Below are 27,601 nucleotides of genomic sequence, written 5' to 3'. Positions count from 1 at the left end.
CCAGCAAGTGGCTCTCAACAGACAGCAAATCTGCCAGAACCTTATCTTGGGTCCTGTCAGCATCTGGACTGTAAATAAATACATTTCTATTGTTTAAAGCTACCCAGTTTATAGTATTTTATTGCAGCAGTCTGAGTGGACTGAGAGAAAACATTGTCCTTGTTTGTTAACTCTTCTTGTGTTTCTTAAATTTATCTTACTTCATCTTCAAATTTCCAAATTAAATTTCACTTTTATGGGAAAAATCAGGATAATTTTATAATAATTTTAAGGCATCAATTACTTTTTCTTGAATTAAAAAACCCAAATCATTAATCCTTTGTACTTTGGTGAACCACAGCAAATTTTTCTTGTGATACACACAATAGTATGCAGAATGTTGACTGATTTTACTATCTTGCTTATATTGTACATAAAACTTAAAGCATGTTTTCTCTAAAAAACACTTTTAAATTATGGGAGAAAAGTTCGAGTTGTAAAGTTTATAGTAAACCTTACTCCAACCTTCACTTCTCGCTTTATAACAAATTCTATTAACACATCTTTAAAAAAAAATCAAGGAATAATTTTATTTACAATGAATGTTATTCTCTCCAGACTAACTCATCAGTTTACTCTTACAACAGAGAATCAATTTAAATAACACCACCAAAATGGAATTAAGATAAAGCAACCTGCTATTAAATATCAATTTCTTTGATATGCTATAATGCATAATAATATCCAATTAGTCTTGAAACATGGTCCATTTCCAGTGAAATTCTCAGTAAACTGCTAGAAATTATGGCCTTTCATATTGACATTTTATTGCAAGGTGTGCTAGATGCGGCTTTCTTGATTGCTTCAAACTCAAACAAGTGTTCAGAAGTAAAGGCTGACACCACAAAACTGCTTCATATGTAATCCATCCACAAACAGGTAGCAATGCCTCCAACGCCTTTGGTTTTCACAACAATCCCTTTGGAAAGTTAATTGACAATTGTTCCCTTAATGTTCTGTGTTATGCAGGACAAATCACTGCCTACACAGTTTGTGCCAATGTCCTTGACTTCCTTGCTCCCACTGATTTGTTTATCAGATCATACAGTGATGACAGTTTTATTTTATCCATATTTTTGCTGTAAACATTGAGAAATATACCGAGGACAACTAGCAAACCAGACCACACATACCTAAGAGAAGGAAATAAGGAAAAAAGAATATTAAAGTTAACAAGGTAATAATTTATTGTTAACCATAGAATTTGGTAATTTGTTCAAAATAATTCTTCAATAAAATAAAATTTTGCTACTAGAGCCTTATATTAACAGTATTAAAATAAAAATTGTCTTCTTAGATCAGACAGGATTCCACATATTTTATGATGAATATGTATGTGTATGTATATATAACAGAAAATTATACAAAAATGTAGTTCACTTGAACTTTGGGGATAATAGCATATTCAAAGTACAAATCCTACCAAAGTCTTAAGAATAAGACACTGGTTATGCAAATCTATCAAAGGCCATCTTGGGAATTAAACTTAACAGTCAACTAGTTGTCCCAGTTGCATAGTCTACAAAGGAATTAAAAGGGATATATCCCTGAGAAAATAGGGTAATAATCATAATTACTATCATATATGCCTAGCACCTGCAGAAGGAAAATATAATTTGGAGACAAATAGTAATCTGTAACAAAGGTGGAAATTAATTTTATGGTTACCTTTAAACTTATATACTGCTAAGTTTTAGATCTGAGGGCCAGGAACGATGGCTCATGCCTGTAATTCTAGCACTTTGGGAGGCCGAGGCGGGAGGATCGCTTGAGCCCAAGAGTTCGAGATCAGCCTGGGCAACATAGTGAGACCTTGTCTCTACAAAAAAAATTAAAAAACTAGCTGCGCAATGCAGTGTGAGCCTGTAGTCCCAGCTACACAGGAGGCTGAGGTGGAAGGACTGCCTGAGCCCAGGAGATCAAGGCTATGGTAACGCATGATTGTGCTGCTGTGCACTACAGCCTGGGCGATAGAGTGAGACCCTGACTCAAAAATATAAAAAGTTAAAAAATGGTTTATAAAAAAGTTTTAGATTTGAAATTTACACTTACTGACCAACATAAGCTTAACTGATGTTCAAACATAGTAGACAGTAAAGATAATGGTAAAAGCTTTAGGAGAAAACCACAAACTTAATAACTCTTTCAAATACAACTTACAATATCTACACCTCAATTCCTTTGTGGAAAAAGACAACAAATAAATTGATACTTTATAAAAATACAATTTACATTATTTGCACTAGGGCAAGGTGAAATTCCTAAATCTCAACAGTATACATATAACTCACATTCACTCATATTGAACATACATATCACCCATATTAATTCATACTGGAAAAGGGTCACTTTTGCACTGGGCTCTGGTTAGGCAATTTAAATATATAAAGCTATAAGTTCAAAACAATAAGGTATAAACATTTCTGAAAGAGTAGAACACATGTCAATAGTTATGAGATCAAGATAAGGTTTCTTTATAGGCATAACAGGATAATAAATGCATATTACTTTATATAAAAATTAATATATTTGCTACGAAAGTTAAAAAGTTGAAAGTCTAAGAGGAAATGTGAAACAGTATCTAAAAACTGAGAAATTTCTTTATTTTATACTTACTGAAATGTGAATGGTTTAGCAAAGAATATAAATGAAAGTACAATGGTCATTGCTTTTCTCCCTGTTGTCACTGCAGGGGCAAAAAAGGTTGGTTTAGAATGTATCTACTATCTTGGTAATATTTTGGAAATAATTTATTCAACAAATATTTACAGAGCTGACTATATACCAGAATTTATGTGAGGTGCTAAGAAAACAAGAGGAAGTAAAAACCAATCAACCAACAAAAGTCACTGTTCCAGTTACTATGAAGTTTACAGTCTTGTAGGAAAAAAGACATTGAATAATTAATACATGTAAATGTTAAAGTACAGCCATAATAAATACTCCACGGTGGCCATGGTACTACAGAGTCACAGTAAGTCTTAGAGAGACTTGCTACGTCTATGTCCCTAAGACTTAGAACATCTTAGAAAGACATACTTGGCAGAAAAGAAAGGCTTTTCTAAGGATGATATGATTCAGCAGAGACAGGGGTTATTCTTTGACAGTAGTAACCTAAAGAATATACTAATATCTCAGTAGTGGACATCTCTGGATATGAGAAATTTTTACAATCCTCTTTACACATCTGTATTAACTTTTCCCTGTCCTTGTTTAAGGTATTATACTTTGAAGTCTGCTGTATGGCCTGAAATCTTCCTCCCTTATCCCAGCCAGAGGTAGGAACTTGAAACGAATTGCTGTGACAGCCTTTTCCCCGCATTGCACTGTCAGTTGTTGTATTGCCACTATACTGTACGTCATATTTTGTTCCTTGTCTTATTGATCCTTATGTTCTGAGACTATATAATTCCTGGCAGTTAATATTCTATGTATGAATGAATGAATACCAAATGAAACTGTTCTAGAAATATGTGCCAGAGCCAGATGCTCAATATGTTTTTCCTTCTATAGTAAAAAGAGCCCTACTTTTAGCCAGGCATATGGTCCTGCCTCTTCCATTCAGCAAGGTGTGGTCATGAGACTAGGCTGTGGCCACTGAAATGTGAGAAGTGCTATTTCTAGGAGTGTGATTTTTTTAAAGGAAATTTCTATAAAAAGAAATGTGATGTGTCTTTCATTTTATCTCACTCCATCCTCGCATGAGGATGAAGACAACACAGCAGTCAGACGGAGGTGGGTTTCTGAACCACAGAGTGGTAGCAGCATGGCATGTGGTGAAGAGCACAGGTGTGCGGCCAGATTGCCATGGGCCATAGCTAGAATCTGACTCTGGTTGACTATGAGACAAGTCACTTAGCCTCCTTTTGCCTCACTTTATCCATCTGCACAACAGAACAACAATGCCTCACTTTATCCATCTGCAAAACAGAACAACAATAGTGCTCACTTTTAAAATATCCAGGATGGCATGTGGCACACACCAGGGCTATGTATGTTTTAGCTATTATTATTACTGCTTCTGGCTTTCTTTTATGTGAAAGACAAAACATTCTGCCTGCACCGTCAAGACAGGGGCTGTACGTTCATTTTAGCAAATGACACGGATAGCACATCAGGCCATCTGTTCCCTTCACCAGCTACATACTCCTCTAAAGCAGAAGAAATATGACTTTCTTTCCTCTAAAGTGCCAAACGAAGTCCCTGCACAAAGCAGGTGTGTCATCATTATTGGTGAAAAGAGAAGCTTATCTAGTTGTTGCCCTAGAAAATGCACAAACAAAAGGCTCAAAAAGCTTTATTTAAAGTGCATCTGTCACTTTAAATACTTTCATGAACAAAACTGAAGTTTTTAATTATATGTTAAAAGTACATAAAGGAAGAATTCCTTTGGAAGGTCTTCATCCCATCATACTCTTATGGCAAGTTCTTTTAATGCATTTAAAGTTACTATTTAGATAAGTATATAAATTTTATTTTCAAATTAAACCTTCAAAATAAGAAATTAGGATCAAATTTTTAAAAAAATTATAAAGAAATATAAACCAAAGAATAAATTGGCAAAATACGACAATTTTCTTCTTAATGAAAAGATATTGCCCAATTTTTTTTAAAAAAGAACATCAGAGAAAATGTAAATGCTTATTTCATAATCTAAGCAAGTAAATCTCTCTTACCTGTTACAGCAAGAAGTGCACCAAAAATTTTAATCAAAGCCAGAACAAAGGAGATTCCAAAATATCCAGTGAGAGAAAATAGGAAAGCATAACCATAGGTCCGAATTGGATTCTGCAACAAATAAAAAAGTCTATTAAAAATGCAAAATAAATTCTGAGTTACTACAAATGAAATAAAACTACAAATTTTAATCATTATCTTGAGCAATAATAAGTCATTTGACAAAGCAGTTAAGCAAAGATTTTTATTTAGTTTTGGTTTAATGGAAAAATAATGATGAAATAAAAAACCCCCACTTCTACATTAGGAAAAGCTTAAAAATTAACTTATAGGATACAGTAAGAATAAAATGAATTTAAATATCAATAATTTTGTTTCTAAAATAAATTCAGACCCACATTTTATATTTAAAAGGTAACAAATTATATCTACAGGTCTTTTTTGAACAAAGGGAATTAGAAATATAGAAATAAACTAATAGATGTTTATTTTTAAAAAATGTGATAGTGTTTACCTTTGAACAAAACGTTACTGCAGGGCCTAATCCACTAGTGCATGTCAGCCCCAATAAAATGTACACAAAACCAATCGAATACGAATACAAAACCTGAAGTAGATAAAAATAAAGTGGGAAGAAGTACTATCAAACCAAAAGTGGAAGATTAAGGGTTTTAACTACATGGCTCAATTAATCTGTTCAATTAAGTCTGCATAACAAAATATTTTTAAAGTCACATTATCATTTCAATATGGCTTAACTTTCTGGAAATGATGTTTGATTCTAACGGTTTATAAGTCTATATCTTATTTTATATACAAAATAACACAGCAGTACTAATTCTTTCATATATGCTTATAATTCTTATTCATTTCTTGTCTGGCTTAATTACTGAATTCAAACTATATTTTAATGTTAGAGTTCTAAAAAATAAACATGAACTAAACAAAATAAAAAGTTTTAAAGCTACTTATAAAACACGAAAAAAACATTAGATTTGAAGTAGACATTAAAATATAATAAAATAAGCAGTGTATGGCATATTTATTGTGTAACTTCCCTGTTTTCCAACTAAACTTTTTATTTCAATTTATCCTATTCCTCATAAACAGAATCAGCCACAGCAGCAGCATCAAACTTAAAGACCTGTTATGTGTCAGGTATTGTGCTAATGCTCTATATGGGTTATTCTGTTTACTTCTCACAACCATACTATGAGATGGGTATTCTCAATTATTAAAATCCCATTCCAAAGATGAAGAAACTAAAACGTAGAGATATTAAGTAGTTTTACTCCAAATAAGAGCTAGTAAAGCCAAGATATGAACTGAGGCTATCCTATTCCAGAGCCTACCATCATAACCACTGCATTGTACTAACTTTATAACTCCTTACACTCCCTCAATTCTCTCTGAGATCATCCTTACCTTACCTAGAATGAGCAGTGAGGATGATCAAGAAAACTCTGGACCAAGATTAAAGTTCCTATGCTACCAGGGACTACTTAAGTTGCTCAACTCTGTGCTAAGAAAGTACAAGAAAGAAGAGTCTTATATATCTTTAATACACTATGCTGTATCTGTCCAGCAAGGTGGTTGGTTATAAAATTAATGAGAGAACACACACACACACACACACACACACACACACACACACACACACACACACACACACACACACACCACTTTTCCTCTATACAAATAAAAGCCAGTTAGAAGACAGTGAAAGAAAAGACATTGTTTATAGTAACAGCAAAAAGGATGAAATACCTAACAATACTTTAATAAGAAATGTGCTGGATTTAGGTTTATATTAATATAAAGAAAACTTTAAATCTAACAGATTAAAAAAACACTTGAATAAAAGTAAAATCATACCTTATTCTTGAACTGAAAGAATCAAGTGTATAGATGCCATTCTCCCTAAATAAATTTATAATTCAATGCCATACCAATCCCAATCCCAATGGGATTTCTAGTTTATTTGGGGATATGAACACCCAAGAATAACTACTGGTAGTAATATTCTGAAAAAGAAAAGGAACAATGGTGGCTAGTCCTAACATGATAGTGTATGATAAAGTTGTTGTCGTTAAGTGTACAGGTGCAGGAATAAATTCAACAGAATACAATTCCTACATTAGAGTGTGATATGATAAAGAAGACATTCAAAATCAGCTAGAAAAGTGGATTATTCAATAAATGGCATTGGGACAAATGGGTAGCCATATGAAAGAAAAGTTTAAGATTGGACCATGGTTTTAACAAAAAAAGAAATCATTAAACTAGTAGGCAACAAGGATGAAACTTTTTAAACCTCAGAGTTGGGAAAGCTCTTTTCAACCATGATACACAGCTAGAAGTCAAGAAGGAAAAGATAAATTGGACCATATAACAATTACAAACTTCTACATGGAAAATAAAACCCAATATAAAGAGGGGAAAAGTGATCTAACAATGAATTCTAATACATAAAAACCATAACTCAATGAGGAAAAACTTTATCAAATATATAATAACCTGTTGGCAGTATTAAAAGTGGCAGTTTTACTTTTTACCTTCCTATAAGGTTTGAATATGTTACTCTTATGAAAATATGATAGTTTAAAATATAATGCAAGTCTTTGATACTATTTCATAAACTTAGGTATATCACTATTGTTTGGTCTGTATGATGTAAAGAAAAAGCACTAAAGTATTCACCATTTCAGAATTAGAAGCATTATGCAGTTTCATAGCTTTCTCTTGAACATTTCCGATGACAGCATCTGCACATAGTGCCAGGGAAATAAGCATCACACCTTCAAGAAAGTATTAAAAAAATCTCTTTATTTAAAAATATGACCTATAACTGTGTTCTATCAGAAATTTAATGAAACTGAAAAACAAAAGCAGATCTTCAACCACATTTGCTCAGTAATCCTGAATATGCTTATCCACAACCAGTTTTAACAAATACATAGGTAATAATATTGAAACAAAAAGAAAAACCTAACACTAATTAGCTGAGGTAATTCTGTCACCATTACCACATTTTAATAGCATATCAAATAATCAATTTTCACACTAGACTATATGTTTGAAAGAAATACTGCATTAAACAAGTACAGAAGAAACTCTTAAAATAACTAAAAGGGTTGGTGGCTAGTCAGTTAATTTTAAAAAACAGAGGAAGAGGAAAATCTTTATTTAAAAAAAAAACCCTTTTATGGGGTTGGGCATGGTGGCTCATGCCTGTAATCTCAACATTTTGCAAGGCTGAGGTGGGAAGATTGCTTGAGCTCTGGAGATGGAGACCAATCCAGGCATAGAAAGACTTCATTTCTACAAAAAAAAACCAAAATAAATTAGCCAGGAATGGTGACTCAGGCCTGTAGTCCTAGCTATTCAGGAGACTGGGGCAGAAGGATCACCTGAGCCAAGGGGGTCAAGGCTGCGATGAGTTGTGATCTATGCTACTGCACTCCAGCCTGGGCAACAAAGTGAGATTCTGATTCAAAATTAATAAATAAATAACGATATTGTTAAAACAAAACAAAACTCTATAATTACTAAAATAATTTAAAACACATAATAAGCACGCAGGCAGTTGCCAAAGTCTTTTCATTGAGCACAGGTACTAACTAGAATTCTATACTTTGTCTTTTGTATAAAACACATTCATAACACACAATCTCCAGGATTTCCAAGTTGTTTTTGTTTAAAAGTGCATCTAAAATTTGGGAACTTCAAAACAACTGGAGTCCAGAAACCTTTCATATTTTTATGAGTTCCCCTAATTCTTAGTTGTTTCATCCAAACCTAATTCAATAGTGCTTTTATTGACATGTCAAACCAAATTGTTTCAATTAGATTAGTTTTCACAGAAACAATGATCTTTTCATACTCATTTTTGAATAGTTTAAATTATGATATAACTATAACAACAGGTACAACTGACATTAACAAATTTGAGAGTCAACACAACTCATTCCAAGGAAGCACCCAAGTGTATACTTGTACTTGAGAAGCAGGCTATTAACTGAAAGTGTTTAGGACGCATGGTCATTGGTTGCAGTTTTTACAGAACGGTAAACAGTAAAGAGCAGCCTCAAAGTTACATCTGTGAATCTAATCAGGGTTACAGAAATCTCTTCTTTCTTTTTTTAAATGTGTACGCCATCATAGTTAGCAGAAAACTCTTTGTACACGTGTATATATCTCAGTCAATTAAGAATTTTCAAGTTTTCGTACTTAGTTTGATTTTTCATCATCTAACTTTGGTAATTATTACCTAATCATACATTTTTTTATTCACCAAACTTGATTTTGAAAGTTTTTTTTCACTTGTTTTAAATATTGGATCTATCCTCGAAAGAAGCAGACACGCTATTTTTAAAGATATTGAAGATGTCTTGAAAAAAATTTCTTTTTTTTTCTTTGTGTGTCAGAGTCTCACTTCATTGTCCAGGCTGGAGTGCAGTAGCATGCTCACAGCCACCCCAGCGACGACCTGCTGGGCTCAGGCAATCCTTCCACCTCAGCCTTCCAAATAGCTGGAACTACAGGTGTGTGTTATCATGCCTGGCTAATTTTATTTATTTATTTATTTATTGTAGAGATGAGGTCTTGCCAAATTGCCCAGGTTGTTCTTGAACTCGTGGACTCAGGCCATCCCCTCACCTCTGCCTCCCAAAGTGCTGGGATTATAGGCTTGAGCCACTGCGCCTGGCCAAAGAAGATAATGTCTTAACTCTGAATGGCTACTCAAAGACACTAAAAAATGTTCTGAACGATGGCAAAAACGTGAAAATACCTAAACTGTTTCCTAAGGGAATGTTTTGAAGGAGATATTTATTTGAATAAGTAAATTCTGATAAGTATATATATGCACATACATATACTTTCTACATTCAAAGTTTTATTTATCTCTATCTTAAATAACCATTTTAATAGCTAATCTCATCTCCTTTAGCTAACACACTCTATTAGATTAGGGTAGGGATAAACGCTCATTGATTATTTTTAATGATGAAGTATGGGTGGGTTCTAATTCTCTTCAAAGATATGTCGATGGAACCCAGACAGGGTTCTCACTGTGCTTTTTACAGTGAGAGAGCACAGAATCACTGGAGCTACCTCTTTCCATTGCTGTCACCATCATCATGGCCACTGCCATCATGTGCATGTGATTTCACATCCACTATTCCTTCATCCCATTCTATCCTCCCACTACCTTTGTATGAAGCAAGTTAGCATTATTATCTCTCTTTCATGAGCAAAGTGCAAAGAAGTGTGGTAATTTCCCATGGTTATATATTTTCTAGTATTTTAAATAGAATTTGAAGCCACATCTCTCACTGAAAATTCTGTGCCTTCTCTAATAAAATTGCCTTTTCTTTTCATAAGTAGAAGAGTCAGTTCCCTCAGTTTTCAAGTATAATCTTCTTCTAAGCGTTCCTGAAAAGTTTAGTTCAAGTAAGAAACATCTGCACAACTGCAAGCTTTCTCTGAAACCAAGCAGTGAATGCCTACCTAAAGCAGACAGAGCAGATGTAGTAAGTTCTACCAGAATCATAGGGTTGTTGAAGGGTTACTCTAAGAAGCAAAACTGGCTACAGCCTCATGACACAGTTTAGTAAGGAAGACTGACAACGTAGGAGGTATTGATTCTTAGGAAGAATGGTGAAGCTGATAGGAATAACTTTTTTCCATTATGATAGTTTCTTTTTTCTCCTCACAAATAATTATACTTTGCACTTGCTGAAATTATTATTGTTTTTGCTGTTTTCTCAGTTTCTTTGAAGACCTAGATACTTTAAATCCTCCTTTCATCAGGTTAGGAGATGGGGTAACACTAAATTAACCCTATTAGTAAAATAGGCAATATTGAATATAAGTAAACACCAAAAAGTATTCCAAAGCAATTTCTCTGAAAGGTCTTTAGAATAAAAATAGAATTCCAATACTTATTTTTAAATTTTTATTTATTTGTAAAAATACTATATCCTGGTTTGGAAAATCTAAATTTAACTTATAAGATTTCACAGAGCACACTATGGAAAAAACTTAATTATGGCAGAAACTTTAACTTTAAGATAATGTCCATATTTATATTACACAGCTTAATATTAAAGTACGGCATAAGTCTCCTTCTTTAACTAATACAATGGCAAGTAAATGTGCAAGTTTAAGAAAAATTTTTTTAATGAGGGTAAAAACAATTCTGTGATTCTCTTATAACTATGTACATTTCCAAATCAGCTTATTGAAAATTTTGACTGGGCAAACAGCTTACTGTCATGTTAAAAATGCTAGAGTACTAAGAAACTGTTATACCAGAGTTGTGATATTTTTGCTATATCTTATAGGGAAAGTCTAAAAACTAGGCATGAGAATCACAGATGCTATACTATCACTTAAAATCCTTATGAAATTTTAGAAATTCTTACTCTAAACTAACATACCTATAAAATCTAGGAATATAAATAAATTTCTTACCTGTCAGGTTGAAATTTGGTGCAATTGTGCTATCAGCTAGGGTAAACCATATCAGGCCAAGGCTCATACACAGTGCAGCAGACACATCCACAAAACTGTAACGCTTTCCTGTATAAAACAAATTTAAGTCAGCCTCATATACAAATACCCACCCAGCCTCATGTCAGATCTATGTATTTAACCAAGTAAAGCAGGGATCTGTTTTTCATATTCAATGCCAAAAATATGTGAACGCTTAGGTCAAGGCAGGAGACGAAGATCTAAGGGCTTCTGAAGATCAAATTACCAAAGGCCACCAACATGTCCTTTTAAATTAGGAAAAGATCCTCCTTTATCTATTATGATAGTGAGAATGAAATACATATTTTGGCAAAAACTAACAGCAAGAATAACGCATAGCCATAAACACTGAAATTTTTGTGGAAATTAGTATACTCCTTTTACTTTATGCATAATAAAATGCCACATATTTTCTTGTAGTTGATAAGTTTATGAGAAGAGATGCCCCAAAATCTGGCCTTTATTTATAAAAAATTGTATATTTATTCTTACATGTTTAAACTTTAGTCACCTTCAAAGTACTCTCCGTTTGATGCAATATGCCTATCAAGATGCTTTTTCCACTGCTCAAAACAGTTTTTGAACTCACTAACTTTAATGCCTTTTAGAGCTTCTGCCATTTATTTCACCAGTTCCACATTGACAAAATACTTCCTTTGGAGGACTTTTTTCATCCAGAAAAACAAAAAAAAGTTGCGTGGGGTGAGATCAGGTGATTAAAGAGGGTGGGGCATGGGGGGGGGTCATGCTGTTTTTGGTCAAAAACTGTTTAACATTCAGCGTAATATGGGCAAGTACAATCATAAATTACCCATCATAAAAATAAGCAAACGTGTTGAAAGAATCTCAAAAACAAAAACAAAAACCCAAAATTCACTTAAGCCAAACACAGCCTCTTACAAAATGTTAGCTGTTACACTGATATTGATGGATTCTTAGAACGATTAGTACAGGGGGAAGCCTATACTATTTACAAGGGACTCACCCTCCAAAAGATAATTCTGTCTTTTTTTTTTGGTCCTCCATACAAAGTAACCAGAGTTAATGATTCTGGCTACATAACTATTTAAGTTTGCAAATACCATAATGAGATAACTTCTAGACAGGTGTGAATTAGCTTATTTTAATATACTCATATTTAAAAAATTAAATTTAGTATAATATTTTGGGAGGATAAGGAAATATTATAGGTGCCTAGTCAGTTAGTATCCTAAATTTAATCTTTTTTTTGTGTGTGTGTGTATTGGGTCTCACTCTGCCGCCCAGGCTGGAGGGCAATGCTAAGATCGTGGCTCAGTTGATCCTAATGCCTCAGCCTCCAGAGTAACTGGGACTACAGAAGTATGCCACCACACCGGCTAATTTTTAAATTTTTTTGTAGGGACAAAGTTTTACTATGTTGTCTAGGCTGGTCTCAAATCCTAGGCTCAAGCAATCCTCCTGCCTTAGCTTTCCAAAGTGTTGAGATTATAGGTGTGAGCCACCACGCCCAGCCTAAATGTGATTTTTAATAGGAATTGACTTCCACTATTTTTTTACTAGGTGAACAGTTAATCTGAAATATGTGAAATAGTTGAATACACACTTCCATTTTGAAGGGATTATTTTGGGGTGGCATCTAATGCTTAGAATAAAACCAGTCTATATAGAAACTTCAGTGATACAGAAACACCTGATATTAAAACGCTAATATCTTTCATGACAGTTAACACAAATAACAAAAATTTTTTCCGGTGCTTGCTGTTGTCATTGCCCCTCCTCTTTGACTCATATTTCCACCTAGCTCATAACTTTGCTGGGGCTCTAAGATATCATGCCAGCCAGGTTAGTAAAAATGCAGTTCTCTCAGAATAAGCTTTATTTCAATATGAGAATTGCCCATTGTACAATGGAGGTAGAATGTGGAGCCCCAAAAAGTAGAAGAATGAAAAAACTGAAAAAAGGGTTCTCCAGGTACATTTGAGGTAGGTCTTCCACATGTAAATACTATAATAATAGTATTGCTGGATGCTATAGATTAAAAAGGAAAAAAAAAACAACTTAAAAAACTAAAGCAAAAATACAATTTTTTCTTTTTTCCCTAAGTCCAAATTATTGATTTCAGATACTAACACAGAGGTATTAGTGTTTTAATAATATTTTATTTTTGTAAGATTATCACTCAGAATTTTACCTTATCTAGAATGTTCATTGAGAATATTAATACAAGTTCAATGTTTTTCCTAATGCTAGATGTCATAACATATCCTGTTAGTTTGAAATAGTATGAAAATATATCATTACTATACCTTGAATAAAAACTCCTCCTAGCATAACAGGAATCAATTTGCAGCACTTGAAGATGACTTGGGTAGGATAATTCAGGTAGCCCAAAGAAGTGTTTGATAACCCCATAGTACCCACAGTTAGAAAAGCTATTATCATGTAGGTTTTTCCTGGTATTCTGTAAAAGACAATTTTTAAAACCTTCATTTTGGAACCCAATTCATATTATTGTCAGATAATATGTTTGCAATGTGTAAAGGTCTAATTACTCTTCTAACTTCTGGTTATTATTTCTGAAGATACCACTATTTTAAAGTTATAATGCTGTTTACTTGTACAAAAGGTTTATAAAAATAACAACTTACATTTATTTAATCTATAATAAATTAGGACTCTCAGCTATGTAAAAAAGTGGTACTTAAGAGAGAGTTCGATTTTACTAAAGTTTTAAATGTTGATAAAAGGTTGTATACAGCAGTTCTAGCCACAAATAACTATCTTGACTAAATTTAGAAGAAGAGAGCTCATTTTAAAAAATATTGCCCTTTATAATGATAAAAGGCACCTTAAGTTTTAAACTAATTTTTAACTTCTGAATTGTTCTGTTTCCTAATGTTTCCATCTAGCATTAGGAAAAATATATCTATCCATTCTGCTAGAATCTCAGCAGAATTTCTCTAGGAAAAGTTCACATGGTTTAAAACTCTAGACATGATTTTTATTCTACTATCTTATGCATCATCTCTCTGTACTCTACAAAATATTACAATAATCAACTTTAAGATGAAGTATCTCACTCTCTCATGATTTCACATCTTTTAACTTTGGTTCTATCTGGATTTCCTAAAGGAGATTTTTAATTTGGTATCTTCAGGATTTTGAGCCCTTATGAACATGTGCTCACTTTGTTCTAGATATCGGATAGTCTAAAACAATAATCTTGTACATTGGGTGATGAACACAATGAGGCACTTTTCACATGATTTGATTATGCTGCATACTTACATGCAATTTTCATTTTTGGATTTGTGTTCATGTTTAAATCAAGACAACAAAATTCCCCATTTTTTATGTGGTCAGATAAAAAGTAAAATAATTTACTGGAAAAATTTAATTAAAACACATAATTTCCATTTCTATTTCAATTTTGAAGCCCTTCCTTCTTAACTATGAAGACAGCAGTCAACATTTAAAATCCACATGTAAATAACTTGGCATGTCGTATGCATCGGTGTACACAACATGTGTTCATGCTGCCCATGGGATCTGACTATCAGTAAAGGAGGAAAGCACCACTTCTCCAGGCAATGATACAAGTCATAGTAGTCAAATTTCCTCAAAGATAAATTGCAGACATCAGCCAGAAAATAAAAATTCCAGTCAGAAAATCACAAGAAATTAACCGAAAAGCAGAACAATACAGGTAGAAAGAAAACCACCTTAAAACTGAAGGGATCTATTTTTCTTTGGTATATATCTAGGAGTAGAATTGCTGAGCCATGTCCATTTTTTTCATCATGTAAAAACTGGGTTATTTATATTTTTATTGAGTTGTAAGAGTTCTTTATATATTCTGGATAAAAATCCCTCAGTAGATATGTGATTTGCAAATATTTTCTCTCACTATGTAGACTGTCATTTCACTTTGATGATAGTTTGCAGCACAAAATATTTAAATTTGATGAAGTCCACTTTTTCTTTTATCATAGTACTCTTTGTGTCATATCTAAGAAACCATTGCCGAACTCAAAATCATGAAGATTTGGTCCTATGTTTTACCACAAGAGTTTCGTTTTAGCTCTTACATTTTAGTCTATCCATTTTGAGTTCATCGTTTGTGTATGATGTGAAGAAAAAGTTTAATTTCATTTATTTGCATGTGGATATCCTCTCTTTCCTTTGCCATTTGTTGAAAAGACTATATTTTCCCTAATAAATTATCTTTGCACCCTAGTTAAAAATCAGTTAATCATAAATGTAATGATTTCTTTGTAGACTCTCAATTCTATTTAATTGATCTATAAGTTTCTCCCCATGTCACTGTCTGTCTTAATGTTGCTTTGTAAAGAGATTTGAAATTGGGATGTCTGAATTCTTCAATTTTATTTTTATATTCCAAGAATACATGGACTATTCTGTATCCCTTTAATTGCCATACGAATTTAGAAATTATGTTGAATGTACAGATCAACTGGGGAAGGGGGTTGGGGAGAATAGAGAGTGACTGCTAATGAGTAAGGGGTCTTTGTAGGAGTGATTTAAATATTCTAAAATTGATTGTGGTGATAGTTGCACAACTCTGTGAGAATAAAAAGTATTGAAGTGTACACTTTAAATGGATTAACTGTATGATATGCAAACTATATCTCAGTAAAGATTATTAATGAAATAAAAATTAATCTAATAATAATAAAAGAAAGGAAACTGAAGGGATCTAAATTCAAAAGCTTCCAACTCTAAGAGCAACTTGTTATAAGCTCATAAAAATCTCAGTACTCCTCTAGGTCTCTGTTTTCCCATTGGTAAAATGAGGAAGTTGAATTTTATCAGCTTGCCTCTAGGATTCTCACTGTTCCTATGTTATTTAATACCTTGACTGTGTGCCTGTTTAGAAATGGCGGGAAAATTATAACTTTAAAAACCCTTTCAAAACCAATTTGTCAGATCTCCTCTATTAAAAACTCAAGGTAATTAATAATAAAGTTAGAAGATAATCTTTGGTGAAAAAGAAGTAGCTTACTCATAAGCAGACCCTGAACGTTTACCATAATATTATAAGAAGGGGACTAGCAGTAGCGGGATACTGCCAGGGTGTGTGTGTGTGGGGGGGGCGGCGGGGAGGAGGGGGTACACAACATCAGTAAGTGTACCTGATCTCAAACCAGGCAAAATGGGGACCAAAGGGAGAGACCCAAGCTTTACCTGTATGATGTCCACTTGTATACCTAATCCTGACTTGTACCCCACATTTTTAAAATAAAAAATAAAATAACATAAATAAATCAGAAGAAAAAAAAGAAAAAGCAGCAGCATATTTAGTAGATTACAGTTTATGATGTGCCTTAGCACACAGTACCACATTTAATTCTCAAAATAAAACTTAAGAGAATTTCAGAAAAGGAACTTTTCCCTGAAGTCTTGACAAAGCTTATAAGAGATAGTACCAAGACCCACATCCATGTTTTCCAACTCCAAATTGTTGTCTTGTCACTACAATGATATTCATATAAATGTAGTAAATGTCATTTTCACTTAACAAAGACAGCATTAATATCTTTTACCTTAGAAGTAATTAAAGCCCTAGTAGCTTGCAGTAAGTAATGAATCATCAGGCTTCCTTATATATTAGTCTTGACTAATATATTTAATTACTTCCTATTCTATCACCGATGGCTGTATGTTGTGGAGATTCAGAACAAGAAAATAAGGAAGACAATATGCTCAGATTCAAATTTTTTTTTTTTACTATAATGGCTACAATAATCTACTGGCAATAAAGAGGGGTTAGAAGGCAAAATTAAACCCATGAAGAAACCCTTGTGCTACAGATTTAAATATTTAAAATTATACAGTTATCTTGCACAAACTTCAAAATCATGTAAACAAAAGCTGCAAAACATTTTTTATTTTTAGTAAAGGATTAAACATTTGTAACAATGTAACTGATTCAATGTCAGTATTATAGCCCTTATTACATTTAACTATCCAATATTACAGTATGATATGACAGGATGACACTTATATTTATCAAGAAAATTTTATGTTCAAACTCCTAACTACCTTCAAAGACTATGTTTTTTATGCTACCATCAGAGACTATGTTTTATTTCATATTGTTCTATGTCATTAAAAATATATCAAAATATTTCACAAATTTAGATGGTTAGTAATTTAAAAGATACCGTCAAACGAGCTCCTTTGGTTTTAATGAAAAGAAACAAAATTTCTTTCCTGAATCTTTAAGAATGCAATCTCAGCTACATCACATGACATTGTTAGTTCGCATATATCCCACAAAACATTAACTTTACATTTTAAAGACTAGTATAAAAACAGATACAGGTTGAGCATCCCTTATCCAAAATGCTTGGGACCAAAGTGTTTTAGATTTTTTTGGACTTTGTAATTTTTGCATATAGATAAAGCAGTATCTTGGGTATGGGACAAAGGTCTAAACATGAAATTTGTTTCATATATACTTTATACATACAACCTGAAGGTAATTTTATACAATATTTTAAATAATTTTTGTGCATGAAACAAAGGTTGTGCTAAGTACTTATTTGTTTTTTTTTTTTTTGAGTTGGAGTCTCACTCTGTCGCCCAGACTGGAGTGCAGTGGCTGCTCCCAGCTACCGCAGCCTTGACCTGCTGGGCTCCGGTGATCCTTCTGCCTCAGCCTTCCAAGTAGCCAGAACTACAGACGCGCACTACCACGCCCGGTTGATTTTTTGATTTATTGTAGAGATGAGGTCTTGCTGCCCAGGCGGGTCTCGAACCCGCAGGCTCAGGCAATCCACTTACCTCAACCTCCCAAAGGCGCGGGATTACAGGCTGAGCCACTGAGCCCGGCTAGTACTTATTTGTAGAAGAATTTCCCACTTGTGGCATCATGTCAGCACTCAAAAAGTTTTGGATTTTGGAGTATTTTGGATTTTTGATGTTCAACTTGTATTGATATTTCATTTCACCACTTTGACGTTAGTTGCATTATAAATCTTTCAGTAACTATACCTATTTTCAGTGAAATTTATATAAACATGTTTGTATTCCTATTTTCTCATGTTTTAAGCTATACCTTAAGTTAAACCTATGTTATATTTCTTTATTTTGCAATATTACACTTAAAAAGAGACCTCATTTTCCTCATACTTAGTACTATTGATAAGTTGGTTCTACTGACAAAAATTTGTGGTTACTAGATTTATTTTGTTAATTGAAAATATAAATTTCATGCATATTTAGTACATTAAAAAGTAGTGAATTTAACTATCAAAAAAATAAAAACAAACCACATACCTTCTCCTTTTGTCCTGAATAAGCTGAAGTTCTATTAGGCCAAATATGGAGTAAAAGGCAAACTGCACTAAAGTAAGGTACCAGCCATAGGACTTAAAACCCTCCACTGAAAATATTAATTCCTGTCAAAAGACACATGAATAGTGTTAAGTTCAAGGGGGCATATTGATTTCCTCAGAATAAATTACTATACATGTAACATTTTAAAAAACTAAATCCCATTCCCTATTTAAAAAAGAATCCTTGTTTTTTTAAAACTCTTAACATTAAAACAGTGGCTCAAAACAGTGATTCAAGAACTTATTACATGAAAAGCATATTTAGTTGGAAGTCTATTATCTCAAGCCTGTTGTTCTATAGGAAGTCAGTTCATATTGATAATATTTTTTGAAATTCCTGTGCTGTAGATTATGAAAACCTTCTTCTTGTAGAGGGATTATTTGATTTTTCTAAACATATTATATTATGAAGTAACATTTACATCAATTATTAATAAGTCATTCCCAACAAGTAATTAAGAGGTATTCTAATAAAGTTATCTGGCTTACCATTAACTGAATAAATCAAATTGAGTAACTGAAATGAGTGTATGTATGTATATAAAAAAATTTGACTATCATCCTCACTTTCTTTGAACTATTTTGATATGCAATTATATGTAAGAGTTAGAAGCAATGTTGATTTTCAAAGTGAAAGTGGTAAAGTTATACACATAATTAGCAGTGCTTTATGTAACTAAAAAAAAAAACCACTGTATATACCAATTAGAAATTAAAATATCTCTTTATTAATCAGAAAAAAATTGTTTAATGAAACCTGTAGGGTAAATTTCTAATTTGTTTTTCTTTGCAATGACTAACTCTGCTCCCAAGCTATTTGGTAACAAGTGATATGCTGAAGAAATAAAACGTTTCTCAAAAAGAAACTCTAATCGCTATTTAAAATTGTTCCTCAAGTTTTACATCATCTTCTAGTAGAAAATCAGTTATTATAAATATTAAGATTTTTAATTTATGTTTTTTGTCTTGCATTTTCTTGTTAGCATTCTTACAAGCTAACTAAAAAAATACAGTTATAATCCTATTGCCTATTTTACTTACAGTTACATCTCTATAGGACAATGAAGTACAAAAATTAAGATCACTTTACTAAAGAATACTGGAAATATTATCTGTGTTTTAAGAAAATACATTGTGGGTCAGGTGCAGTGGTTCATGTCTGTAATCTCAGCACTTTGCAAGGCCAAGGCAAGAAGACTGCTTGAGCCCAGGAATTTGAGACCAACCTAGGCAATACAGCAAGACCTCGTCTCTATAAAAAAATAAAACAATCAGCTGGGGGTGCTAGCATGTACCTGTAGTCCCAACTACTTCGGAGGCTGAGGCAGAAGGATCACCTGAGCCCAAGAGGCTGAGGCTGCAGTAAGCTGTGATCTTGCCACTGCCCTCCAGCCTGGGTGACAGAGTGAGATCCCAACCTAAAGAAATACATATATATACACATATTGTGCTCCTTTTCTTGAATTACAAAGGTTCTCTTAAGTCAAGGAATTACATTTAAAAAAGAGAAAGTAATGGCTAAAAGTATTTACTAATTAAATGGCCATTAATAAAATTAGTCCCCATCAAACATCCTTTTCAGTAGCATGGATCCTCACCCATCTAAGCCTATGTATGTGAAGGTTAGGAATTTGCCGCTAGCCAAACTTATACAACTATCCCAAAATACAAGGCAAAAACGAGACAAATTATTGCTATTTTAGAAATGCTTTATAAAAGCAAAAATCACTAAAAAAATAAGATTCTGGCAAAGTTAAAATAGTAAGCCAACAAGAATGACAACGTAATAGGTACTAAAAAAAGAAGGATTCAAATATAGGATTAAAGATATCCTTAAAAATACATATAAAGTCCTGATATATTTTTGCAAATGATCTTTTATTATTGAGCTCCAAGAATCAAGAGTAAACTGTGCTACCATTCAATTTTATTGAAAAATGATGTTCCAAGATGCTAATCAATACTTGAATCATTCTTTCTTTTAAAACATGATTGCAATTATTACATTTTGTTAAATATTTAAAAATTTATTTTCATAATTTTAATTCTACATTCCCCTCTATCTTCATTTAAAATATTTAACTCTCAAATTCTGATCTGTTTTCAGCAGACTTACTTTTCAGAAGCTCTTTTCTACTACTGTACTAAAAAACAATTCATAAATAAGCTAAAATTTTGTAGACAAAAATATCTTTGACAACACTACTAGTACCCACACTGACTTCAACTGCTATAACTAATTACCATATTACAAATAACTATTTACCTGCAAATATCCATAAATTAGGTAAAATACAAAAACTCCGGCAACACATATGAAAAACTGAGTAAGTTTGTTAAATTTGCTGAGATTTATGCCAAGAACTATAATATCATCAACAGACTTGATATGTGGTGACATTGTCTGGGTTTTGGATGGCACAGTAATAGAAATATATTTCCTGGAGTTGTTAAACTTGAGATCCATTGTTATTTTGCTGTATTCAATGCTTTTAAAAGTGATCTTTGTTTCCTCTCTTTTGTTCTTTCTTTTGCTTGCTGTGTCAAGTCCTAGAGAAGAAATAAGCAATTAAAGCAAAACACTAAGATCACTAAAAATTACCATACCTTAAAATTATACAGATAAGTCTGATTATCTCTGGATATTAACATACTAATTCCTATATTCCAACTTCTAAACCACCAAAAACAATATGCCTACTTTTCAAACAATTTATCTGCACCAGATAAAAATCAATACATCAGTAAATTAAATATACACCATACTTATTTCCACAGCAACAAGCCAAAATCTAACCTATTACTTATTTCATCCCCAAATAACTAAGCATGGATTTGTTTTTATATGATAAATACATAATTTTTAAAGACCACTATAATTTATGTACAACATCCTTAATGTTAAAGTCAATCTTTACTTGCAAAGAATATAATGCTCCTTTAAATATGAGAACTGTAAAATATATTGAAATTTTACAAATAAAGTCCAAAAGTGGTAAGTTACTTAAAAAGCGATATTTATCAGAGACCACAGAAAGGATAACATGCTTTACCAACAGCATCTCTGTTTAAAACATTATGTTCCTTTGGATGAAATCATTTTAAGTCTAAAAGGTCTTTGGAAAGTAAAGGGCTGGAAAATATGCCATTTTTGGTCAGTCTGTGAAAAAAAAATGAAGGTGCCATATAAACTGAAAAAATGAATTCTACCGTAAAAGAAAAGACTGAAGAATTATGACAAATTCAAGAATAGAACAAACTTTTTGTTTTATAGGATATCTGCCATACTTCTAAGCCGAAAATGTATAGTTTTATGAAGTTTTACTGTGCTTCTTGTCACTTATTTATTCTTCGTTTTACTTTGTTCTTGCTTTCCACATTATGTTTCAATCTTTGTCATCTTTTTATGACTTTTTATGCCATCTTGAAAGATACCCTTGAGATATGAGTTTCCTTAAAACTATGCTTTAAATTATTTCCCCTAAACATTTGGTCTAACCTGTATTTGAATGTAGAAAAGACAAAAACCTTAACAATTTGCTCTTTTCTGTTACGTGTAGGCATGAACACAGAGCACCATTCAAATGAACCTGGCCCCATATAGGTTTCTTTCTTTCTTTTTTTTTTTACTTAAACATTTCTTGCCATACGTTTTCAGATTACCACATGGGAGCCATATAGGTTTCTAAGCTGCCTCTTGCTCCACTTTCCATAAAGCCCCAAACCATCCATGTTTCATTCTCAAAGTACACCACAGGCTTTCAAACACGTTTGCCTTCTGTTCATGACATCCTTTCAGCCTGTCTTCTTTCTTCAGGTCAGGCTTTGAAGTTCAGCTTTAATATCCCCTCCTTTGTGACACCCTCCCTAATTACCCTAGTTGGGAGAAAGAACTTGAAAGGAAAGACTCAAAATCTTGTTTCTGTACCCTTGGTATCTAGCATCACTCTTTACCCAAAATTCAGATGAACCAAATAAACTGGTCCTTCTTCTGGATGCCCTCAAACTTCAATTTACAATCACTTACTCTCTGCCTGAATATAATTTTTGAAATAGGCAAAGTTTATGGGCGAGATTGGGAGAAATATATACATGATTATGATATATTTGCACACATGTATAGAATAAATAAAACCTCTAAGAAATCACTTTTCTGCTTTTATTAGTATCATAAATTTCTTCAGAAGGTAATAATTTCCCAAAGTCATCTTCTGAGATGTTTGCAATTTAGCAAAATGCCGAGAATATTGTAATGACTCAATACAATTATAGCTAATGTTTCAACAAAGTAATACAGCACAGTGCTTTCCCCATGCTTTGGAATTTTGACAGATATGAACTCAAGATCTGGCCTTACAAATTATTAACTGAGGGGTCTGGGAAAATTATTTAAAGCTTCCTGAACTTTAGCTTCTGTGTCTTTAAAGGGGAGTATGATTTAAAGATGTGCCTATAATAGGATTTTAGTTAGGACTACATAAAATATGAGGGGGAACCCAAGAAAAACTGGAATTATTTTTTGGAGAGCCAGGCCCCTTGTACTAATAGTGTAGGCTCCTGGCTAGGTAAGTGTTCTAAGAACCCACTGGTCTCAGTGTAACAGCCAGTGTTCTTATGAGAGGCCCAGTTCAGCTTCAGTGAATTTTTTTTGGAGATTCTGTCAACGTGTTTGCCTATTTCATGATGGGTGATTTACAAGCACACCTGTCCCCACTGGCTGAGGGGTCAGCAGTTTTTGATAAAAAACCAGCAGAATCCCTGTGCCCCACCCTCCCTATTCATCGAATCTCACCCCAGGCGACATTTTGTTTCCTGGGATGAAAAAAGTCCTTAAGGGGAAACATTTTGTGATGTGGAAGAGGTGAAACAGAAATAGCAGAAGCACAAGAGTTCAAAAACTGTTTTGAGCAGTGGAAAAAGTTTCGATAGGTGTACTGCATCAAATGGAGAGTACTTTGAAGGTGACCGACCTTTAAACATGTAAGCATAAGTACACAAAATTTTATAAATAAATTCTGGGTTTTTTTTAGGTCCCTCCCTCATCATATATGTAAAGGTGCCTGGCATATAGTATGAAAGTCCACACATGTTAGCTATCACTATTCAACTTTTTAGAAATATTGCTAGGGTAGTATGACATGCTGAAGCTGATTCACCCCTCTGATGTGCAGTTGGAAATATATCTATACTTGGATATATACTTGGATTTCTAACCCAGATTTCTCTCCTAAGATCCAGACCTTTATTTCCAATTTTTTTTAATGTCTCTTCTCATATGCTCCATGGGCACCTTATATTAAAAGTGTCCAAAGCTGAGTTTATTATCTTCCCCTCAAAACAAATCTATTCTTTTATTCCCCCTATATTCCCAATCTCAACAGTACCTAGTATGAAACACAAACTAAAAATTTGGGAGTTATGTTAAGATTTTTTTTTCTTTTTTCTCACATAATATATTTTGCCAACACTCCTATTAATACTACATCCATAAAAATATCTAAAATTTGTATCTCATCCTACCCCATCAAGCAGCCATTTTCTCTCATCTAGGTTACTAGATTAGTCTGCTTAAAATCTCTTGTTCTCTTTCTGACCCATTGTTCACACTGCTCAGAATGAATACTGTCATGCTGTACCCTTGATTAAGTTTTTAAGTTAAAAACTCATTGGTGTCCTGGACTCATAAAGCATATATACCTATTTTTAAAAATACCTAAATCATAATAGTATAACTTTCCTGTTTTCTTGTCTGCTTGTCCTACAACCACGAGTCCCTTAAGGCAAGAGATGTCATCTTCATATGTTCCAGCACATAACAAAAATGTAAGGTATTAAGTGAAGAACTCTAATGCACTTTAGTAAACACTATTTAATCAACATTACCCTGCTCCTTTCCAATACTTGACAATTCTAAAATACTTCCTGGCAGCCTTCTAAGCTGCAGATCTAGGCCACATGTGCAGAGTTAAATCTCTCCAACACTATTCTTTCCATACATGGGTGCCAAAGTACTGACATCTCTACTGAAATTCCCACAAAACATCTGAAATGAACATGAAAATAAATTCATTTCCTTTGCTTACCTGAGGTGTCAGTACCATAAAACTTGCTCTTTAAAGTCTTGCATTTAGAATGCAGTTTTATTAACTAGAACACCACTGGCCAAAAAGTGTGACTGATGAAGGCCTCTGATTTCCAGAGTAACTGTAATCCTTAATGTATGCCATATCCCTTCCATTTCAAACATTAATGACTGTTATTAACTATCATGTAAAGAAAATGGGCCAAAGTCCTTTGATGTAAGGGTTAAACAATGAAGCACAGAACTAAAATTAATTTTCAAATTAAATGAACAAGTTTACACATCCCTTGAAAATAAAATTTGAAAAAAATCACAAGTGTGAATCATGCCTGAGGCCCCTCCCTAAAGTCAACACAGACATATAACTTTAGTTCCTTGAAGGTACAAATAACTGCTAAAATGGAATAAAAAGGTAGCAGTTACAGTGCACAGTGAATATTTAAAATTTAAACATAACTGGTGGTACACTGACTCACAATGATCTACTGAAGTCAAAAAATATTTCAGTTGAGATATTTCTTAATCTAGTCTTTTTCAAATGAAGGACAAAAGTCCCCCACCACAAAAAAGAGTGAGAAAAATATGCCATTACAGTGTGAGTAACCTGAAAAAACCTGACTGCACAATTTGACTACACTCGACATTACAAGTAAAAGAATCCTGCCATGACATTATGCCTGGATTAACTGCTCTAAAATTAATCACAACCTATGAAAAATGATTATAAAACAGAATTTCTTTGTGCATGCTTCATTACACAAATTTGGAGAAACCTTGCGCTAATTTTTGAAGACTACACTTTTTTTTCCCCAAAGAAGGCTAAAATTATAGTTTAATCTCTATATTAGTAAAAATAATGCTATCTAAATTATTTTCAAATGCTGCCTGCATCTCTCATCCAAGTCCCAAATTATCCCAATTCACTTAGAAAAACGTTTACTTAAAAAACAATTCTAGGTGTCTGATATCCTACCATAAAAGAAATGTGCTCTAAAACACCTTTAAGAAATTCTGTTGGCGTACCAAATCATTCCATCATCTACTCTCTATATCCTTAAAAATAAAAAAAGAAAACAAAACGATGGGAGTCGGATTCAGCTACAAAGACTGAAGGCACTTGCAGCACTTCTCCTGGAAGTCTGTCATTAACTTAATAACCGAGCAAGAACAACTGTCTTCCACTGCACGTCAAATGGAGACTCGAGTCCCCTGGAGCGCCCCTATTTAAAGGCAGAACCCGGAAGTGGTCCTGAACTCCAAATGCAGCCTCGAGGCATCCAGGCGACTGACAGATCTCCAGAGGCCCCGAGAGCAGCCTCAAAGGCCCCTGGCGGCGACCTCACCCCTGCGAATCCATAGGCTGTGGCCCGAGGAAGTTCTCGCCAGCCAGATGGCTAAAAGGCGGCGAGAAGAGCAGGCGTTCCTCCTCCCGGAAAGCCCTGCAGCCCACTCCTTCCACCCGACCTCATCTGCTCCTCGAATGCTCCTTCTGCATGGGAAGACAGGAAGTGTCAAGGTTCTCTGGGGGGAGAGGACGTCTGGGCCCCAAACACGGGAAGGCCCCCGGAGGCACGCCCACCCCAGAGCCGGTATGTCACCTGGAAGGGTGACCCTAGCCCGGGTGGCGCCTCAGCCAGACGGAACGTCTCCCCCTCCCCAGGTCCGTCGCCATCACCTCCTCTTCTACCTCCTCCTTCTCTCCTACTCCTGCATTTCCCACCACGACGGCCGCTTTCCCGGAAGGTGCTCGCAACACCGGCTCCCACGCGCCACTTCCGCCTGTGTGTCCCCGCGCGCGTGCGCAAGCGCGTGACCCCCCCCCCCCCGCCCCCAGCCGGCCTCGGTCCGCCGCCGGCGTGTGCGCCGTTTCCTCCTGAGCATGCGCCGTCCACTCTAGGACGCGGTCCGGGGTCCACCTGGCTGGGTCCTGCGATGAAAGCAGTGCTTCAATTACACCCACTGAAGGTGGAGTGGGGGCGGCAAGCGTCGACCGGGCCAAGAATCTCATCCTGCGGTCGGTGTTCTCGCGACTTCCCGGCCTCTGAGCCTCTGAAGCCCCCGAGGTTTCAGCTGCTGCGTACCCCGGACCCCGTGGCTGCCCACAAGGGAGGCGACTTCCGCGTCATGGCCCTGGGCTGAGATTTGAGAAGGCGGCCACGTAGAGAGGGTTGAAACTAGATTTTTAAATCCTTCGGTCCTCTCGTTCCCCCCATTTGATCTAAGTGAAATGCGAAAAAAGTCACAGTATCTCTGTCTTCGTGTTTCTGCCCGATTCATACCTGCTTCTCCGATGACATGGGGCTTGGAATGTTTCTGACGTAATAATTCAGCTGTAATTACAGCAACCGTGGTTCTTGCAACCTAACAGATGTGTTGCCAGCATGGCCTTGACAGTGCCACTTACAACTTGGAAGGTAAATCCCAAAGCTTGAGGACCAGCCATCAAAACTTTTCTAAACGTTTAGGACTACAGAACTATAGTCACTGAGATGTAATGTTGTAAAAACCAAGATTCCGGGATGGCGATGAGTTATTTTTAGATAACACTTAAAGAATGATGTGGAAGGAAGGTATAACAAAGATGGGCAATTTTTGAGAACGTACTTTGGTTAACAGAAAGGGATGAATTGAATATATATATGTATATATATATAAAATATATACTTATATATGTATTTATACATATTTATATATGTACCATATAGAGATGTTTATATATGTGTTATATATATGTATTATGTATTACATACGTGTTGGAATCCAAGTCAGTTATGAACATCTTTTAAAATTCTATAGGAATGATGCAGAAAGGGCAGCAGTTGTGTCTAGTATTGAGAGTAGGGGTTTATATTGAAGCGAGGTACCTGCTTTAAGTGGTGGTGAGAAAAAATGATCTGGTTTAGGCGTTTTCATTTTATACTTA

General features: G+C 34.3%; 1 protein-coding gene across 1 annotated transcript; it reads right to left on the bottom strand.

Annotated features, from left to right (window-relative positions):
- Nucleotides 1-547: 547 nt before the first annotated feature.
- SLC35B3 (solute carrier family 35 member B3) lies at nt 548-26,955 on the bottom strand. The gene is made up of 11 exons (XM_021715296.1): nt 26,760-26,955; nt 26,258-26,605; nt 20,863-21,146; nt 18,538-18,659; nt 13,542-13,696; nt 11,194-11,301; nt 7,417-7,514; nt 5,231-5,323; nt 4,716-4,827; nt 2,656-2,725; nt 548-1,172 (listed from the first exon to the last, which is right to left on the bottom strand). The coding sequence occupies exons 1-11, from the start codon at nt 26,953-26,955 to the stop codon at nt 1,022-1,024; spliced, it is 1,737 nt and encodes a 578-aa protein (XP_021570971.1). The 3' UTR covers nt 548-1,021.
- Between the last annotated feature and the right edge of the window lie 646 nt (nt 26,956-27,601).

This window comes from Carlito syrichta, unplaced genomic scaffold (genome assembly GCF_000164805.1).
Source record: "Carlito syrichta isolate Samal-C Ts95f unplaced genomic scaffold, Tarsius_syrichta-2.0.1 Scaffold306966, whole genome shotgun sequence".
In the NCBI taxonomy this organism is placed as follows: Eukaryota; Metazoa; Chordata; class Mammalia; order Primates; family Tarsiidae; genus Carlito; species Carlito syrichta.
Note: the sequence above shows the minus strand (reverse complement) of the source record. Positions and strands in the feature narration are given on the sequence as shown.

Bases quoted from the DNA above. Each gene is read 5' to 3' on its own strand.
- SLC35B3 (XM_021715296.1), bottom strand. From the start codon at position 26,955: ATGAATCGGGCAGAAACACGAAGACAGAGATACTGTGACTTTTTTCGC. The intron at 11,302-13,541 runs GTATAGTAATGA...TGTTTTATACAG, and splicing joins AGGAGGAGTTTTTATTCAAG to GAAAGCGTTACAGTTTTGTG. The intron at 5,324-7,416 runs GTGAATACTTTA...TATCTACTTCAG, and splicing joins ATGCTTCTAATTCTGAAATG to GTTTTGTATTCGTATTCGAT.